The 20,314-nt window shown below is 39.4% G+C and overlaps 1 protein-coding gene across 1 annotated transcript; it reads left to right on the top strand.

Moving 5' to 3' along the window:
* The first annotated feature begins 16,553 nt into the window (after positions 1-16,553).
* Positions 16,554-19,651, top strand: LOC114147601 (early nodulin-75-like). The gene is given in 4 exon segments (XM_028022086.1): positions 16,554-16,566; positions 17,970-18,954; positions 19,005-19,248; positions 19,250-19,651. Coding segments are annotated over 4 exon segments (1,644 nt in total).
* Positions 19,652-20,314: the final 663 nt, after the last annotated feature.

Genomic DNA, 20,314 nt, shown 5'->3' with positions numbered 1-20,314 from the left:
TCACGTGGAGAGAGAGAGAGAGAGAGAGAGAGAGAGAGAGAGAGTTCGTCACAATTGAAATGTCTGAGTTTCAGAGGAGGAGTACAGTGGAGTATATGGAGCTACAGCAGTGCCAATAAACACAGAAAACTGTCAGCATATTTTGTGGGTTCTGTCTATTAGTTCTGCATTGTTTCTGTTTTTACTTCAGTTCCTTCAGTGACCAGCGGCGATGAGACGCCAGCAGAGTCACACATAGAAATCCAAAACCCAAAATAGAAGCCATATTTTAATTTGACTACATCTAACAAAATAGCAATAAAGATAAAAGAATTTAGCAAGGTCACATTTTTAAAATTATGTGTCTGTTTTCTTTGGCTGACTTCTCTTTTCTGATTAAGATCCTGTATGATCTTATCTTTATTTTAAATGACGTCCATAAATGTCCCTGTCATTCTGTTTTTTTATGTCTTCTTTTTTCTTGCTTTCAAACAAAAAGAGTGGCCTTGAATGGTTTTGTTCCGTCTGTATTTTTTTCCCTCCTCGACTGTTTTTGTCAGGTTTTGCGGTTGTGGAACAATGAGGGAGACGCAGTAGAGAAAATGACGGTTTAGGAATAATGCACAGGTGAGCAGAAGGCTAGGAACTCAGAACTGGTCGCGGATGGAAACACAGCTACAGACAATAACATCTGACTACTGGGTAGACGAGGAACAAGAGACACAGCTGGGATGAAATACACGGAGAATAATCAGGGGAACGAGACACAGCTGGGATCCATCAGGGGTAGACGGGGCAACATGGAGACACAACTGTCACAGAAACCAAAATAAACACACAGAAAACTCAACTCCTCACAGTTTTCATTCTTTTCAAAGCGTAGAAGAGGAGCACCAGTTGCTTGTTGTGTCTACGGGGCTCAGCAGTGCCCCCTGTCAGTGAATCACGGTACTTTCTGCCTCAGCTGCCGCATTTTCACGGCAATTAGAAAGACTAAATATATAAATATATGTTCCACACAGACTGTGGAACGTAGAACATGTGTAACTAAACAAATATAATGATGATATGTCTGCTTCATTCAGGCGTGTGACACAGCGCCCCCACAGGTGAGGCTGAGCACTACACTGCCTCGCTCTGTAGTGAGACGCATAAATTCAGTGATTTTACCATAAAGAACAAAAAGGACATCAATTTGTAGAAAACTAAAGAGGATAGAATTATTTTATTTCAGAATTGTTAGCATCTGTTTTACTTCTCATGACTAGTTTTACTTCCTGACCGCCACTGGTTAGTGATTCCAGTTACGTTTATTTCATGTGTCTAGTCACTCCAGTTTTTATCGTGTTTCTTGTGTTTAGTTATTTAGTCAGATTAAAGTCTGCTCTCCCTCGCCCCGTGTCACTTCCTCTCTCTCTCTCCTCACCTGGAACCCGTTAGCTCATCAGGTCTTTGTTCAGCATTCGACCTCCAAGTATTTAAGCACTTCATTCTCGGTTCCTCCTTGCTGGTTTCCTCCCATCTAAACCTGTTCCTTCCCAGTTGTCCCTGGTTTTTGTTCTGCTCTGGCTCCCTGTTGTCCTCCATCATCTTTGGGTCGTTAAACATTCGTCTACAAGCTGCCTCTGCATTTGGGTTCACTGTAAATCTACACATCATGACAACAACAAGATTCACATGCAAACAGATCTGGAGTTACAAACTTTAATTATACATTTCTGATAATTACTGAATATATTTCATTAAATTGAGAAAATCGTTCACTTCTTCTTGTTCTTTTTTGAACAGAAAAGTAAGGGCAAGGTAAATATTTTGTTTTTGGTTATGTATGCACATTTTCTCTTGTCCTACTTGTTTTTAAACAATAGTTTGAAATAAATGAACAAAGGTTTGTGAATTTTCAGACTTCCTTGACTTAAAAAAAAATAAATAAAGAATGATCTGCAGCCAATCAGATACCTGCTTTGTTTCAGCCAATCGTAAGAGTCGTAACATTATGAGACTAAAGTCGGACAAATGGGAGAATAAAGTCAAAAAATAGAAAAATATGAAAAAAATACAAAATTAAAGTAAAAAAAATAAATAAAGTATAAATAATACAAGAAGACAGTCAATATCTGGAGAATAAAGTAAACTATGACTTTATTCTTTGAATTTTTAAATTTTCTTAATTTTGTCCGCCTGGTCCTAAAACTCCGTCATGGTGAACGGCTGCAGCCTGAAGGAAATAAAAAATAAAACCAGAGAGGAGCTATAAAAGGCTCAGTGTGCTGCTGATTTCTGCCACACACAGAGGCATGTGGGCATGTGTGTGTGCATGCCCACGCGCACACACACACACACACACACAGCGTGGTTATTGTCCAGCAGGCTCCTCTCTGAAACAACACGGAGCCTCTGTCTCTCTACCGCTCCAGAAATAACTCCAGTGGCTGCGGCTTTATTTCCGGGACGGATTGTGGAATCAGCCGTTGTTGTCGTGGATCTGGACGCGTCCCACATCTGAAGGAGTTCAAGAGGTCAAGTGTTCGATTTGCCCCCGTTGGAGCAAATCGGTTGGGAAAGAAACATAACCTCATGATGCTCTGGGGGAGAAAAGCTGCAAATGTTTGGAAACAAATAATCGCTTTGTTGCTCGTTGATTACGGATTAGTTCGTGGTTTCTCCTCGCTTAGCAACAGCTTTTCAGACAAACACCAGCAGGTCTTCCACTCTTCATCTCCAGTTGTTGAAATAAAAGCTAAAACATCCTTACCTCTCCTAGGAATCCGTTTACAAAGTTCAGGTGTAAATCTAAGGTATTTTTCAGAAGCACATTTGTGAGGTCAAACACTGATGTTGGACGAGAACATCTGATTCTACGACCGTTTTCACACCTGATAGTCCAGTGGATTCGGACCGGTTGGGAACCAAAACGGCAACATTTGTTCCATCTCCAGTTGATGTGGTTCTCTTTCTTTCAACTGAGTCAAACAAGTCAAACCTTTTGAAAAACCTCTTCCCCTCCTGGCCTGTGGGGGCGCTGCACCAAGAACCACTGAAGGAAACAACACAAAAACCTCCTGAAGAAGCTTGTACCTTTTGTTGTGTTGAGCTATTAAACTTTTTTTTTCAAACCGTTTGTAAAGCTACAAAGTCAAAAATTACAGCAATAACTTGTTTTATTTATTCTGTTTTAAGAGAAAAAAAATGAGGATAAATTTCAACATCTTATTCTTTCAATGTCACAGTTTTAGACTATATATTTAATTAACATGCTATATATTTAGGTCCAAACTAAATATGTAGCTCAGAGCTAAACATTTAGCTAAAATGCAAATTTACATGCCGGCAACTGGAAGTGGACTGTCAAAATAAAAGCCAGGTGGTGTCTCTGATTTACTTCAATTGTTGCTCATGTCACCTCTTCATCACCAGCAGGAGTTTATTTAGAGGCCGCAAGACAATGCTTTTATTTTGACAGTCCACTTCTGGTTATCGGCAAGTAGATTAGCATGTTAGCTAATAGCATGTGCAGCTGACTGACTAAATATTTACTTTGAAGCTAAAGTTGGTTTGCTTGGTAAACATTCATAATTTGCTAAATATTTTGTTTATTAATTATATTTTTAGTGTTAACATTTCTAAATGGATTAATAACATTGTGTAAATGTTATTTGGAAAACTTAACCACTATCTTTTTGTTTCATAAAAATTATAATTATTGTTAATTTTTGACTGTATAGCTTCACCTCATATTAACCAGGCAGAAATTGTTCAAAATGTAGATGATAATTATTTGATGCTAATGTATTTGGAGAGCAAATAATGAAGTAGATTAAAAATATTTGCCACTGCAGAAATGTGTGGATATTTAGCAGCTTTTTGGACCATCTTGGTACAAAAACAACATTGTTCTTCACACCACTGGTCCTCCTTCAGCAGACGGAGTTTTATCAGCGCTAACTAAAGGCTAACGACCTTAATTGGAGGCCATTTATGAAACTACGGTCAAGTGATTTCCTGAGAGCCTCTGAAACATTAAATTGTGATTTGTATTTTGGTCAGCTGCAGATGAAAATGAAGTTTAATGGTCTGTCATCCTGAAGGTCGCGGGTTTGATTCCTCATTTCTGCTTTTTGATTTTTTAAAATAATAAGCTGCAGGTAGCTTTTCTCCAGCTGCACCACCTGTAAAGGAGCGCTAAGTGTTATATCAGTGAGTGAGTATAGTTTGTAGTGTAAAGCGCTCTTTAGAGGTCAAGAACACAAGGAGAGTGCCATGTAAATGAAGTCCATGCTACCATTTGTTTCAGTCCTTTCACCGAAGTGCAGCGTAAGCTGAATAAATATCCACAGAGTGGGTTTAAAGAGCGGCGTGGAAGTGGAAACACGAGGCTAACCAACAGAGCGGGAGGAAAGCAGAACCAGGGTCGCTTTGTTCTGGTTTAATTCTGATTTCAAACGAAGCTTGCTCTCTTTGCTTGCAGCGTTTTTTCTTTGTCCCATGAATCATTTGGGCAAACTGAGCCGCCGCCGCTGCTTTCCACTCAACCCCGTATATTATCTGTAAATACAATCAGAGAAGAAGAAAAAACAAAATCGTCACAGTTTCACTGTGACAAAATGTGTGAAGTGGCTTCAATCAATAGCTGCAGAAGCCACAGAGTCCTTAATTTGTTGTGTTTCTATTTTGAGTAATAAAATAGAAGTAGGAGAAGCTGCCAATCTTTGTTAAATCTGAGCTGTAGCTTATTTTCTATACTTCATGGTGTTACGTCTCAGTCGATTTCTTAAAGAGAAAAACAAGATTATGCTTTTTAAAACCCCGACAGAAGAGGGATTGTTTCTCTAACCCTTTCCTCTTGGCTTGTTTACAACATTAGTGGGTCTCACATTTTTCACTCTGACTTCCCTTTTTTGAGAAAAATAATTCACTTTGCTCTTATGGGAATATTAGCTCTAAACTAACAAAAAAAGTTAGTGATGCTAACCCAAAAGCACTAATCATAAACAATAGTTATGCTAATGCTAAATCACTACACCAACATAGCAATTAGGGAAAGCTAATGCTAAAGCGCTAATAATCATGTTGGTTCTGCTAATGCTAAAGCGCTAATAATCATGTTGGTTCTGCTAATGCTAAAGCGATAATAATCAATGGTAGTTCTGCTAATGCTAAAGTGCTAATCATCAATGTTGCTTCTGCTAATGCTAAAGTGCTAATCATCAATGTTGGTTCTGCTAATGCTAAAGCGATAATAATCAATGTTGGTTCTGCTAATGCTAAAGCGCTAATCATCAATGTTAGTTCTGCTAATGCTAAAGCGCTATGCCAGTATGGTATTTAAGAAAAGGTAATAATAAAATGCTAATCATAAACAATAATTCCACTAAGGCTAAAGCTCTACACCAATATAGGTTTTAATATTTTTCTTTGTTTCAGATAATCAAAAGATGTTCTGATTCAATCATCTTTATGAAAGCTTAGTAATATTTTTTACTTCTCATCAATAGTTTGTCAGACACGCCTTTCTAGAAACGCTAATTTTATCAAACATTTGCAGGTTTGTTTATGATTATTTAACTGCAGGCAACGTAAACAAAGCAGAGCAGCGTCATCAGAAATTCAGCTTCGGCTGAAAGGATGAGTCTCCAGAACGACTCTCAGGATTTGGACCAGAGACAGACGGAACCAGAACAAAACCCAAACAGTCACCAACAAAAACAGTCATAGAGTGTTTTTAGTCAACATGACGAAGAAGGACAGAGACAGTTACAAGTTTCTGTTTCAGAGAATCAAATCAATTTTCAACTGATTTGTAGCGCAAAGCATGGAGATCAAATGGAGAAATAAATAATTCTGGCAGAAAAATGTTATTAAAACAATAAATATTCATAGATTTGTAGAGTTTCAGCTGTTTTATTAAAAGAAAAGTGTGACCTGTGAAACCACACCACATGTATTTCTTTTTTTTTTTTGGACATAAAAATAGCTGCGTAAAAACCAGAGCCTGGTGTAATTCTGTTAAAACGACGCAGCCAGAAAGTTAAAGTAATCTCAGTAATGTGCAACAAAATGGGTAAAATAAGGATTATTATATTTTCACAGCAAATATAATTTCCAACATACAAAATCCACACCAGATGTCGGCAACAATTTAAATAATCCACACAAAGAACGCAAATTAAAAAGCAAAACATAAAATGTAAGGGGGAGAAAAGTGAAATGAGTTGAATATGTGGAGAAATTATTAAATATTTAGTGAAAAAAACTTTTTTTGGTACAATTTAACTAAAAACCCAAACAAAATCGACATGTGACGTCACTTTTTTTAAAGTTTTTGAGCAACTTTTTGATTTATTTTTAGCATTAATTCATCGTGAAATCACAATGTAATTAAATACAAAGAATCCAATTAAGCTGAAATAAAGTTAGTTTGTTTTAGTTGGATTTTCTCAATATTTGCTCATCTTGTAGCAAAATCCAGAGATGCTATATAGGAAATAATCGCTTGGTAAAGGTATTGGTCAGGGTAAGGGTTAAACAAAGTCCATAGTGTCCTGTACGCCTTAGCTTGAAGACCATGAAGGTGTGATAAAACCAGTATTGTTTTTCTGTTGAACTGTAAAGGTTAAATGTTACATTAAAAGTGGAAAAACTTCACATTTTAAGCTTTAAGAATTCAACTTTTTTTTTAGTTGCATTTGTATTTTGGATAATTTCTCTATTTAAACTCCACTTCCTTTTAGCTTATCCTCTCCTGGGTCAGAAATATTTAAAAAGATTGTTTTTTTTAGGAGTAAACACTTTGCTTTTAGCTTTCTGTTCACACTTTAAAGCCTCCTGGGCGTGTTGGTGTGTTTTCCGTTTTTGTTCAGAGCTCCAGGTTGATTTCATTTCTTAACTTCTTGGCAGTACTCGCTCTGACGGCTCTCCTGTTGATGTTTCCCGCTTGTTAAGATCTACAAACACTCAACTATCGATTCATTTGCATATTTCATTTTGTTTTATTGTTTCAGGCACACTTTACAAACACTGAGGTGAAGTTTGCAGCTTCCATGTTTTATTTTTTCCAGTTTTTCTGGTTTTGCTCAACAGAACGAGAATCGATCAGCAGCAGAGACTTTCTGTTGTTTAATGAATGAGTCACTACCTGAACTTTGCGACGCACTGGGAGAAAAATTAACCATTAACATCCCAGTAGAGTCAACAACATGCAAACGTTACAACACAGCTGTGTTAAAATTAAAGTCATGCTAGCAAGTTTTCTATGGCATTTGTTTTGAATAAATTTTTATTTACTTTAAAACAGAGGACATACTTCCGCTAACTCGCTAATAGCATTTTTCTAACTTTGACAATAATTTTTGACTGTTTTGTAAATTTTCAGTTGAATAAAGTTCAACATGTGTTGAAGTTTTGGTCCTTGATTGTTTTAAAAAAAAAAGTTAGACAGTTCTATTCATGCTCTTATTTTGAAGTGGCAGTAGACTGTTTACTGTTTATTGTGTTAAAGAAGTCCATAAAAAAACTTCACATATAAATTGTTCTGAAAGCCTTTTCACGTTCTGCTGGTGGGAATCAACATGGTTGAATTTAGCGTTTGGCATTAGCTCCAGCTAAATACTGTGTTGTTGTAGCGCATTAGCGTTAGCAGAACTTATGTTTATGACTGCTACATTAGAGTTAGCACACTAACTTTTTTACTCTCATTTTACCACATATTCTTATGTTCTTGCATTTTGGTGTTTGGCTCTTGAATGAGGTGTTTAGCGGCAGACAACTCTGCAGTCGAAGTCTGGATTTGTCTCCTGTGAGCCGTCAGCCATGTTGTTTATCTTCTGGCTTTTCGGATTTCCATGTTTCCATTCATAACATGAGTTTATGAACAGTTCAGGAATGCTAAAGCTGATTTTTTCTTCAACTTATCAATAAATGTGTGAATGGGCTAAACCAGACTTTGCATAAAAACTGTCTTTGTTTGGCTTGTTTGTATTTGCAGCAGTGGGCCTGAACATGAGGTCTGGTATCAGTGACACGCCTGCTTACTGAGGTCGCCCTGAACGCAGCCTGCAGCCCCCAGGCGAAAGGCTAATTACATTTCTGACTTGCTGAAATGGACACCGTCTCCTGAGAGGACGTTCTGGAATAACACTCAACCCTGGATTGGGTAGCTGCTGATTGATTTTTTACCTCATAATTACTTTGATGTATTAATAAATCATCCATTTATTTTGAAAATCCTGGAGCTGGCCTCGTCTCGGGAATCGGTGGCTGGTGTACGTTACCCGCTGCGAAGGCTGAAAGGTTGGAGTGCACATGCGGCGGCGGCGGCGCTGTGTGATTGTGTCATTTGCTGCTGAGAAGCTTCATCACAACTTGATCCCTGGATCCTGAAACTGTTTATGTGTGTGTGCCCAAAAATAAGAAGCAGGCGTCTTCGTTGTGGGAATCTGGGAAATGGAAACGTCTGTGAGCTTCAGCGTCGCTAACGCTCTGAACAACCATCAGCACTGCAAAAACACAACATTTCACAAAGTTATTTGGTTCAGTTTATAGTGAAAAAACTTTGCATACATGAAATAAGACAAAACTAACTTAAAAGTAAATTTTAAGCAACAAATCTAAGCTTGTTGTAGTCAATAAATCCTTAATAATGATGAAAACACACTGGTTCCACTGGCAGATTATTTCACTTCTTGAGGAATTACTGACTCAAACAAACTCCTACGTCTTGCTAAAAAGTTACTTGTAAGTTAGTTTTGTCTTGTTTCAAGTGTTTTAAAATATTTACACTATAAACTAAACCTAAATACTTGGTAATATTTTCTGTTTTTGCAGTGTGAACAGCTCATTTGAGAGGTTTCTGGTCGATCGCTCGCCTCGCTGAAATCAGAGTAAAATCCTGGAGCGTTTCCATGACATCAGTCAGTTATTGAGGAATTATGAGTGAAAATGATCTGAATTCACTTCCAAAAGGCATTTTAATTACTCTGCTCACATACCTGTCTGTGAGCGAACACGTCTGAACGCGTCGCTCTGGAGCTTTGTGACAGAGATCTGAGCGTTTTAACGCCTCAAACAGCAAAACGCTTCAAGCTCTGTCTGCTGCCGGAGGACCGCAAGGCATGCTGGGAAATACAGGGAGTGATGGCACTAAAGGTTTTCACCTAAAGGTTTAAATTGTGCAACTATGACAAAGTATTAGAGCCAGATAATTATTATTTTCTTTTAATTATGAGAATAAAGTCATAATATTACCATAAGAAAGTTGTTAAACTTTGAGAAAAAAAGTTTCTTTAAAGAGAGTAAAGCTTTGATGTAGTTATGAAGTTCAGTCCGTCTGTTTCTTTTCCACAATGAGGACATACTTTATCTTTTAGCATCAAATTATTATTATTATCAGTTGCAGGACTTTAAAATGATTGTTCAAATATCCAATAATAAAGCAAAACTTTACAAGATGCTCAACATTCTGCACTTAATTTTTTATTTTATATATTAAAATGACTTATACTACTAATATGTGTCATTATTGGCGATATTATAACTTTATTCTGTTAATATTACGATTATTCTCAATGGCTTTATTCTCGTTTATTACATTTTTTGTTATGGTAATATTGGGAGTTTATTCTCACAGTTATGAGTTCAGTGCGTTACAGTTTAATGTTTTCAGGTTTGCTGTTTATTTTGCGATTATTAATAATTGATCATCTGAACAAAACCAATTTAAACTCCTGCTCTACTGATGATCTGATGAGAGTTGGTGTGAGTCGCCTTATCTTCTTTTTTAAACACTGAATTCTGCAGCACATCTTCATGTTAAGATTGTCAAAGTCAAGCTAGCATAACTGAGATAGCATCTCTTTCCCTCGTTATTTTCTTTCTTAATTAAAACTTTTTACTGAACTTATCTGCTAATCATAGTTTTAACCATTAGTAGCAAAGAACTGTGTCTATTTTTCCTTCACATATTTAAGATTTAGCGAGTTATATTGATAACGTGACAGCTAAACCCGATGCTAGCCACTATTGGCTAGCATCAGGTAATGATGATACAGCAAAAGAGGTAAATTGGGTGAAAGATAAAAAGAAATACGTTAAATGTGCCTGTGTGTGCATCAGGTAGGATACAATACATAAAGCTACATGTTTAACAGCAGGATGTAAAACATCATCAAGCCATTAAAACTCAACATTTTAATGTTACAAACCGACTCTGGGTAGATTCTTTATGCTGTTCAACACCTGAAACATTAAAAATGTAAATTTTCTTCTGGACTTTAGAATCACTTTTCACTTCACATATTCACTGCTGGTGTCAGTAAATATGAATCATGGCCAGAAAAATGGAACAATATAGTTTCTGCTTCACTTGCTTGATTTTTCCTGTAAAGGAAAGAATCAGCACACCCTGCTGTAATTACATTCATGTACCTGAGTGTGTGCATTCATGGGCATATGCTCTGAAGTAATTATATAGGGACAGATGTTCACATTGGTGCAATGTGTGAGGCTCAGTGCATCAGCAACTTTCACATCAACTGAGCCAACTAGATGCACTCTGATCCAATCAGGTCCTTTCTAACTGAGAACAGTTTGTTTTAATGAGAAGGACAGACGGCACGAAGCCTGCAATGTCAGCCACCCAACCTGACCGACTGCAAAACAGAACAGCCGAAGGGCTGGTCTGAATGAGGTCTAACTAACGCTCAACCAGGTTGGTCTGAATGAGGTCTAACTAAAGCTCAACCAGGCTGGTCTGAATGAGGTCTAACTAACGCTCAACCAGGCTGGTCTGAATGAGGTCTAACTAACGCTCAACCAGGCTGGTCTGAATGAGGTCTAACTAACGCTCAACCAGGTTGAAGGTCGGCTCAGAATGGCTGGTTACATAACTCAAATTTAGGTCTGATGAGAAAATTTTAAAAAAGGCAATCAGATTAAAAAATCCTCCAAACAACCAGGAAATTTATTGGTGGTTCAGTAAAAAGATATTTTCTTCCAATTACGATTCCATTGCAAATTTGCGCAAAACTCTGTCAGTAAAAAGTGAAATAAAAGTTTATCAGTTTTCTTGTGATAAAAACTTTCCTGTTTGCTTGGCACAACTTTGAAACCAAACCCAGAGAGAAAATCAAAAGTTTTTGACTGACAGAAGAAAGTTGTTTGTTTCTTCATGTGAAGGTGCTTCAGTTTGAATCCATCTCTACAGACGTTAGCTGGAGTTACACTTTAACTGTTTTAGTTTGGAACAGGGTTTGTAGGGCGCTCCTATCTGAGAAATTAGTGCAACAGCCAATGGCAAAGGGAAGAACTATATTGATAGTCGTGAATCTAGGCTACATTACAGACGGAGGCGGGATGAAAGTGGACTTCATCAAATGTATCCAGGTTTTGACCTGGTTGATTAACTGGAGGTCAGAAGGTCGTCAGTTCAGTTCCACCAAGTGTTTTAGTTTCCCACCAGGACTGAATGTGTATTGATGGGACAGTTTGTTTTTTAGCAAAACATTAAAGACGTCAAACTTTATTTCTTTATTTTCCAGCATGTTGAGAAGACAGTCCAGCTTTGTACCAAATCAGGACGGCCAGCTGTGTGCTGGGATGACCTTTGACCCAGTGCAGGACGTGCACAAAGGAGCATTAACACAGATCCTTCCTCCCAGATGTTTTACTGCCACTGCTCCCAACAAACTCAATTAGTTTTCATTCCTGCTGTTATTTGTGCAGTTTTTCATAATTTTAAGATAATTTGCAGTTAAAGGCAAAAATTCCCATTTTGTAAATGTTTTAAATTAAACTACACATTAGTATTCTGTTTTCTAATAAATGTATTTACCTTGATATTTTGTCCTTACTGTCCATTATGTTGTTCATTTTGTTATTAGTGGTGAGTAAAAATGTTATCGAGTTAATCGGAGGATATGTAATTAATCGCAATTTATTTGAAAACTATATATCAAAATGAGCAACATTTTCAATTCGAAAACAGTTGTTTCTGCTAAATTATTGGATAAAAAGACATAAAAGCTCAGCAACTAATTTATTTATAGTTCTTAATCTGTAATTCAGATTATCCAACCATTAGATTGGAGCAAAGTTATTTTCTAGCCATCCAGTTTTAGGCTGTTTCAGGAACCAATCATCTATGGAACTAGTTAGCTGCTACAAGATTAGCAGTGACATGATATGCTAACACCTTTTACTACAACTACAACACAACAAAAGTCTTTTCCTGCATCCAATCAGATCGGATTTAGGAGCAGAAATTAACCCCCAGTGGGCCAAAAGAAGTGGCTGTTGCTAGCAGATGTAGCTTGTGCATCAGATTTTACAGGCGTACAAGAAACGAACAACTACAAAAGTTCTGGCAGGAATGTTTGCATGTAAAAAAAAAAGAAGCTTTAAATTGCAATAAAATCTATGTAATTAATCAGAATTAACACATTAAAGACCTGACAATAGTTTTTATATCTATCCAGGCTGTGTTGCCTGCCACTTTTGCTTGTTTATTACCCAATTTAGGACAATAAAGGATATTTCTATTCTATTCAATTTGAGTTAGACACTCCTAACAGCTTCAATCCCTGACTGCTCTGAGAAGAAGCTCCTATAATGAGCGCAGCAGATGCTAATTGTTGCTGGCTAGTCTGAAGGATCTGAGTGGGGGAGGAGCTTCATCCTGGAAGGAGGGGCTAGACTCACCCAGACGTTTTGGACAGCTGAATGGTTGCCATGGAGATTCAAGGATTTCTCAAACATGCATAAAACATTGCAAACTTCCAGCAAATATTCCGTTTTTGATGAGGGAATAACATTATAACATGATGTAAAGATAAAAAAGTTGATTTTACCTTTAATAAGTTGAATATAAACATAAGGAAATGTAGAAACTCCTCTGTGTTTTAGTATTAGTCCCTATACGGTTGATGGTTTCACCAGCCATTGTTGTGCTGCTTCTGTTTCCAAACAAGAATCCACCTGTGGAGCCAACTGAGCGCGTTCCACATAATTAACATCACACACCTGTCAGCAGCGAGCCGAAGGTGTTTGTCAAAGTGAAAATGAAGCCATGCGTGTGAAAAGTTCCCTTCGGCGTCTGTAACTCAAGAGGTCCACACCCATAACCCGGCAGATTATTAACCGAGTTTAGATTCATCCTGATAATCAATTTTACAGTTTCTTTGCATGTTTCCTCCAACAGCTTCTCTGAGTCAAACGAAGCAAATCCCTTCAGGCTTAACACTCTTTAAATATGCTCCACAATAACATTGTCTTTGTAGTATTTTTCTCATATCTTGAGTGGTTAGCAAGGCTTTTTATACTTCTAATAGCTGCGAAGACAAACGACAGAGCTGTCATTGTACAAGATGCGTCGACTTTCAAGGTCTTATGCTATTTCTAACAAGAAGTTAAGATCTGGAGCCTTGATTTCCAAGAAAATCTCAACTTTGGATTCAGGCCTCAGGACTGTTTCCTTTGCCTCGATCTGTCAGTCACACATAAATGAGGTCATGTCCAGAGAGGAAGGGTTTCTCATAGATTTAAGGATTTATTTTTGGTTGAGATTTAACTTCACATCCACTGCTGCTGGAATACCTGAACATCAATTACCAAGTCTTTCCTTTTCTTCTTAATCCTAGTCTACACCAGAGACAAGTCCTTAAAATGCAACTAAACCAGGAGAAACTGCCTGTGGAAATAATTTTCATGTGAATCTTTGAGTCACTTCTTGACTTCACCTGAGAGTAAATTCAAACTAAACAGATAGTTGGGTTTGTCACATTGTGCCAATATCTGTGTAATTTTTCCAGTGAGGCCCCAAACAGAAAAAAACATTTAGAGCTCTGGTTACTGAATCCACCCAGATGTGAATGCTAGCTGAGGAGAAAAGGAGAAAATAGCTAAAAAACAAATCCCATTTTAACCTGAAAATGTTTGTTTTTACAGCATAAAGTGAATTTTAAGAGAAGTTTTAGCTATTTCTTCTTTTTTTAATGGCAAGCACTCCGGTGGTTCGCTAACCCTAAGCCACTAATCATAAACATTAGCTATGCTAACGCTAAAGCACTATTGCAATATGGTATTTAGCAGAAGCTAATGCTAAATACCATGTGCTACAACATAATGCATCACCTCCTCTGGGTCAGGCTTGTTATTACACACAGTTTGCTCTTCAGGAAGTGATTCTGCCTAATTGACTGGAGAGTTTTGGTAAAATACCAGAAGATTTTATACCGTTTACTGCAGAGCTAGCAAGGCATTCTGGGTAAACCAAACCTACAGAATAAACGTCATTTATTAGTTTTAGTTTGTCAAGAGTACAAACTAAAAGGCTCTCAAAACGATTCACATATGTGAATTTCGGCATGTATTTGTTTAATTACTATCCCTGTGTTTTTTGCTCAGGTGTTTAATTTTTCTGTAAACCTCATTCATTTGTTGTTTACTACTCATATGTTCAATAAAGTTTCTTTGAATAAAAAAGAGCGAATGCAATGAGAGAAAACTGAACTGCCTCCCTCTCTTCAAAATAAGAGCCTGAACATAAACATTTAACTACTTCTTAAGATTCAACAACCAAATAAACTTTAACACAGACGTTGAACTTTATTCAATTGAAATCTTAAAAAACAGCCAAGTAAATTAGAGCTTTGGAAAATTGTATTTATGGGAAGCCAAGTGCACTAAATGTTTTCAAAGTTAGCAAAAATGCTAAGCTAAAAATTAGCTCCACTGTTAGCATACCACTGTTAATGTCAATAAAGTCAAGTGGAAAATGAAATAAATTCTCTCTGGGATTAAAAATGGGAAGTAGCTTCCAGAAATTGGTGATCAAATGCATTGATTTGTTAGATTATCATCAGTGTTAGCATCTCGATGAAGCGTTATGGGCAGTTTGTAGTCAGGACAATAAACAAGAGGAGGAGGAGCTTTAAGGGGTTATTTCTAAACTATCATTATTATAAGGAGAGAAATGTTACACCCAATCTAATCTTCCAAAGAGTTTTCACCTCAGATTCAGGTTTTAGTCGCATCTTGTGCCTGTTTATTGCTTATTACTGTGCAGTTACTGTAATTTGATAACATTGTTAGTGTTTGTATAATCACTTTTTGCATCTTGTGCTATTATCTTGCTCAAGACATCCTTGGAAAAGAGATTTATAATCGCAATGAATTTATTTCCTGGACAAATGAAATGAAATGAAAAGCTGTGGTGAAACCTTCAGATGTATAAATACGAGTATTTATTAAATGGAGCTGCTACGTAAACGTCCTTTATGTCGTGTTTCTGAATTATTAACAGGACAACAGATAAATAAAGGAGGGAGGTTTGTCTCTTTTCAACAGAAGAAGATGAGAAGAGCGACATGGAGAGGAAACTGGAGTTTCTTTCTGATGACAGATGAGCATCAGAAAGAGATCTGATAGGCTTGGTGGTTGCTATGGAAACCAACAAGGTTGATCTTTCCCATAAACAACTTCAACTTAGAAGGTAAACGCTCCAGAGGATGCTAACAAAATGGCTGACCACCATCAGTGATGGAAACGTGGCGCCTTAAATCCACAGCAGGTAAAATCAGCTGACAGACATTTCAGATAAACTTTGAATTCCTGAATGTTTTGTATATTGTTTAATTTTAGTTAGTGATTATTCTGACGATTAATCGTTTCAGCCCTAGTTTTATAGAACGATTGCAGATCTTCTCACTGTTTTTGATGTCGATATTATGAAATTAATTTATTGTTATTGGATCTTTCTGTGTTAGAATAAAATTGTTAACCCTGACAGCTGAAATTAGGACAATGATTTTTCTCTGCAGATATTCAGCTTTCTCTCTCTTTGTGAATAAAATGTGACCCGCAGCTTCACCGACTCCCCGGCATGAGACCATTACAATTTTAAACCATTTACAATGAATTTCACACCAGTAGGAAGCAATCCAGGAACCATTTTCCTCTGGCCTCAGGCTGCCGGGGGGCGGGAGGGGAACATAAAAAAAGAAATAAGGCCATCTAGTTTGTGCTTAAGCCAACGCCGGATTGTTTCTGCTCAGTATATGTGAGGCTCGTTTCTCTGCAGGTAGCTGGTTTTTTTATCGTCGGCTTGTTTAAATCTTCTGCTACAGGTCAATTGAACTAAATTCAATTGTGGCCCTGGAGGGCGGAGAAGCTACATCATCCTCCAGACCCCTTAAAGTAATTAAAACTCCAGTTGGCCCGGCCTCTGAAATGCTTTTTAAATCATCTCATCTGCGAGGGAGGGACGCCACAGACCTTGGGGTTTCCGGCAGCGGCGCAGCAACCACAGACATGTCATGTCATTTGCTTGAGCGGCCCACTCGGCTAATTGGTTAGGCAGAGTTAATTTGGCCCCCTCTTTAATTTGGCTGGCCACTGGGGACAGGAAGTGAGAGTAATTATGAAGTCGAATTAAATGTAGCTTTCACAAATGACTCAGAGTTCTGATGGCACACAATCTGTCCACAGGTCGGCTTAATGGGCGGTGAAACTCTCCTTAAAGCTAAATAGTCACTTTCTGTAATTTGCTCTAATTTGGAAGTTTGATGGAGTCCTGCGTGGTAATGGTTCGGGACAGTTTGTTCCTTCAACAGTTTGCCTCAAATGAGCACTGATAACGATTTTTTTGAATTTTTTTTTTTTTTAGTAAAAAGGAAAATTGGGTCCAAACTGTGTAACAAAGACTTTTCCAAAAAGGTTTGTGTGGAGAATATTCAGTGGAGCTCCAAACGTCGGGCTCATCAAAGCAATATCCCAGAGTGCGGTCATGGTCAAATGATGCTGGGCTCGTTTTTAGCTCTAATGTTCATCTAAAGTACAAGCCTGATCGACTGGAGAAGACATTTTAGCAGGTAATGCACCTAAAAACAAGAACCAGGCAGTGAAGATGGAAATGAAGTCATTTTAAGAGACACAAAATACGTAGCATGAGAATTAATCTAACTTTTAAAAAGAAAATGATTTTCCATAATTGTTAAAAATATCAACATGTTGTGACAGAATGAGACAGAAAATCTGTGAAAAGGTTGATCTCCTCCACCTCCTCTCTGAGCTACTGTTGCTCTCTGAAGAAATGCACAAAAACAACCAATCAGAGAAAGGAGGCGGGGCTTAGCGCTGTGAATCATCCTCATGTAAGTGCTGCTTAATGTGCTAATGGCAGAAACAACTCACACTAATAAATGGAAAACCATTTATCCGCCATCATAAGTGGCTATGCTAACTAGCATTAACATTCACAACAAGCTTCATTAGTCTGAACTAGCTATAGCGTAGCAGTGAAACTTTTAACAAATATGTCAGAAACTAATTTTGTTGTGCTTCTGTACAACAATAAAGGTTGATTCTGATAAACCTAGTGCTGTTTTTATGTATTTTTATAAAAGTGATTATAAAGGCTCCTCCCTACAGGCCTGTCTTTTCTCTTACCTCAGTTTTTCTAGTTTGCAGAGAGACTGCTACTGAAGCTGTTGGGTTTCCAAAACTCAAATTGTAACCCCAGTTCTGATGAACTTCACACCTGCATTCACCTTCTCACATTAACATTAGCTTGCTGATAAAGCAAGCTCAACCCGTTTTTAGTATCACTGTTACTGGTGTATATAAAAAAATAATTTAAAATAAATAAAGAATGCTTAGCCTGGTGGAGCAGATAAAACCTGGTGGCCCGCCAGGCTGATGATACACTGGCAGAAACTTTGGTTTGGTATCAGTGAGACGTCTCGGCCTCTCTGGGTCTCACCAGACACAAACACACTTATTTGCCCTTGATGTGGCCTGTCTGCTCTGAAACCAGCTGCAGTCTTGATTCAATAAAGTCAATCATGCATTTATGATAGCATCTTTAGATATCCTTGTAGCAGAGCAGAGCAGAGCTGCCGGGCAAATGTAACCATCTTCTCTGTCTACCTGCAGTGCCAAACTAAAAAATCAGCATTTTGATCAGGTTGAGAGCAGCAGCAGCTCAGTGGTATCATAAGAAAGCTGCTACCACCCTACTGCCAACCTCCTACCAACCTCCTACCACCCTACTGCCAACCTGTTGCCAACCTCCTACTGCCAACCTACTGCCAACCTCCTACCACCCCACTACCAACCTACTGCCAACCTCCTACCACCCTACTGCCAACCTGCTGCCAACCTCCTACCACCCTACTGCCAACCTGCTGCCAACCTCCTACCACCCTACTGCCAACCTGCTGCCAACCTCCTACTACCAACCTACTGCCAACCTCCTACCACCCCACTACCAACCTACTGCCAACCTCCTACCAACCTCCTACCAACCTGCTGCCAACCTACTGCCAACCTCCTACCAACCTACTACCAACCTGCTGCCAACCTCCTACCACCCTACTGCCAACCTGCTGCCACCCTACTGCCAACTGCTGCCAACCTCCTACCAACCTCCTACCACCCTACTGCCAACCTGCTGCCAACCTCCTACTACCAACCTACTGCCAACCTCCTACCACCCCACTACCAACCTACTGCCAACCTCCTACCACCCTACTGCCACCCTACTGCCAACCTCCTACCAACCTCCTACCACCCTCCTACCAACCTGCTGCCAACCTACTGCCAACCTCCTACCAACCTACTGCCAACCTGCTGCCAACCTCCTACCACCCTACTGCCAACCTGCTGCCAACCTACTGCCAAACTCCTACCAACCTACTACCACCCTACTGCCAACCTGCTGCCAACCTCCTACCACCCTACTGCCAACCTCCTACCAACCTCCTACCACCCTCCTACCAACCTGCTGCCAACCTCCTACCACCCTACTGCCAACCTGCTGCCAACCTCCTACCACCCTACTGCCAACCTCCTACCACCCTACTGCCAACCTGCTGCCAACCTCCTACCACCCTACTGCCACCCTACTGCCAACCTACTGCCAACCTCCTACCAACCTCCTACCAACCTGCTGCCAACCTACTGCCAACCTCCTACCAACCTACTGCCAACCTGCTGCCAACCTCCTACCACCCTACTGCCAACCTGCTGCCAACCTACTGCCAAACTCCTACCAACCTACTACCACCCTACTGCCAACCTGCTGCCAACCTCCTACCACCCTACTGCCAACCTGCTGCCAACCTCCTACCACCCTACTGCCAACCTCCTACCAACCTCCTACCACCCTCCTACCAACCTGCTGCCAACCTCCTACCACCCTACTGCCAACCTGCTGCCAACCTCCTACCACCCTACTGCCAACCTCCTACCACCCTACTGCCAACCTCCTACCACCCTACTGCCACCCTACTGCCAACCTGCTGCCAACCTCCTACCACCCTACTGCCAACCTGCTGCCAACCTCCTACCAACCTACTGCCAACCTGCTGCCAACCTACTGCCAAACTCCTACCAACCTACTACCACCCTACTGCCAACCTCCTACCACCCTACTGCCAACCTGCTGCCAACCTCCTACCACCCTACTGCCAACCTCCTACCAACCTCCTACCACCCTCCTACCAACCTGCTGCCAACCTCCTACCACCCTACTGCCAACCTGCTGCCAACCTCCTACCACCCTACTGCCAACCTCCTACCACCCTACTGCCAACCTCCTACCACCCTACTGCCACCCTACTGCCAACCTGCTGCCAACCTCCTGCCAACCTGCTGCTTTCCAGAGTTAACATTCAAATAACTTTAACCCTTATAGTCCATACATAGATAGTCTTGTACATCTGTAAATAAATATTTATATCTCATAGAGCACTTCTGGATAGATGCAAACTACATCTCGTTGCTTGTACTTGTGACAGTGCAATGACAATAAAGTTGAATTCTATTCTATTCTATTCTAACTTTTAAAAAGGTATCTTAAAGCTCTTGGTTTTGAGATTTTTTTCTTTTTTGTATTTAATGCTAGTAAGAGATGTATTGGTAATTTTTCTGAATGTTCGGAAGGATAATACGTTTAATTTAGACTTTTTATTCCACAAAAACTTAGACAAAAGTGTAAAAACTTAAAACTCCACCACCGTTTTGTCTCTTTTGGTCTCCATTATGCCTTGAAACCAAAGTGAAACCTAATAATAAGGATCCAGATCAGTGGCTGGAGATTTGAGCGGAGTCCCAGATCTTTTTGCGGCGGCTGCCTCTGCGGGGCGTGAAGCTGGGAACGCCCCTGCAGCCCTTCCTCAGTAATCTGACATATGCGGCACTTTGCAGCATTACAGCCTCTGAGGCAATGATCAAAGCAGCCGGCTCCAGCCGAGCCAGGAAACAAAAACGGAAACAAAGGAACAAATGATTCTGTTCCCGACCCAAGCTTGATGTTTGATCCGAGGCTCATCACAGGGTCTCC

Source organism: Xiphophorus couchianus, chromosome 7 (genome assembly GCF_001444195.1).
Source record: "Xiphophorus couchianus chromosome 7, X_couchianus-1.0, whole genome shotgun sequence".
Classification (NCBI taxonomy): domain Eukaryota; kingdom Metazoa; phylum Chordata; class Actinopteri; order Cyprinodontiformes; family Poeciliidae; genus Xiphophorus; species Xiphophorus couchianus.
Note: the sequence above shows the minus strand (reverse complement) of the source record. Positions and strands in the feature narration are given on the sequence as shown.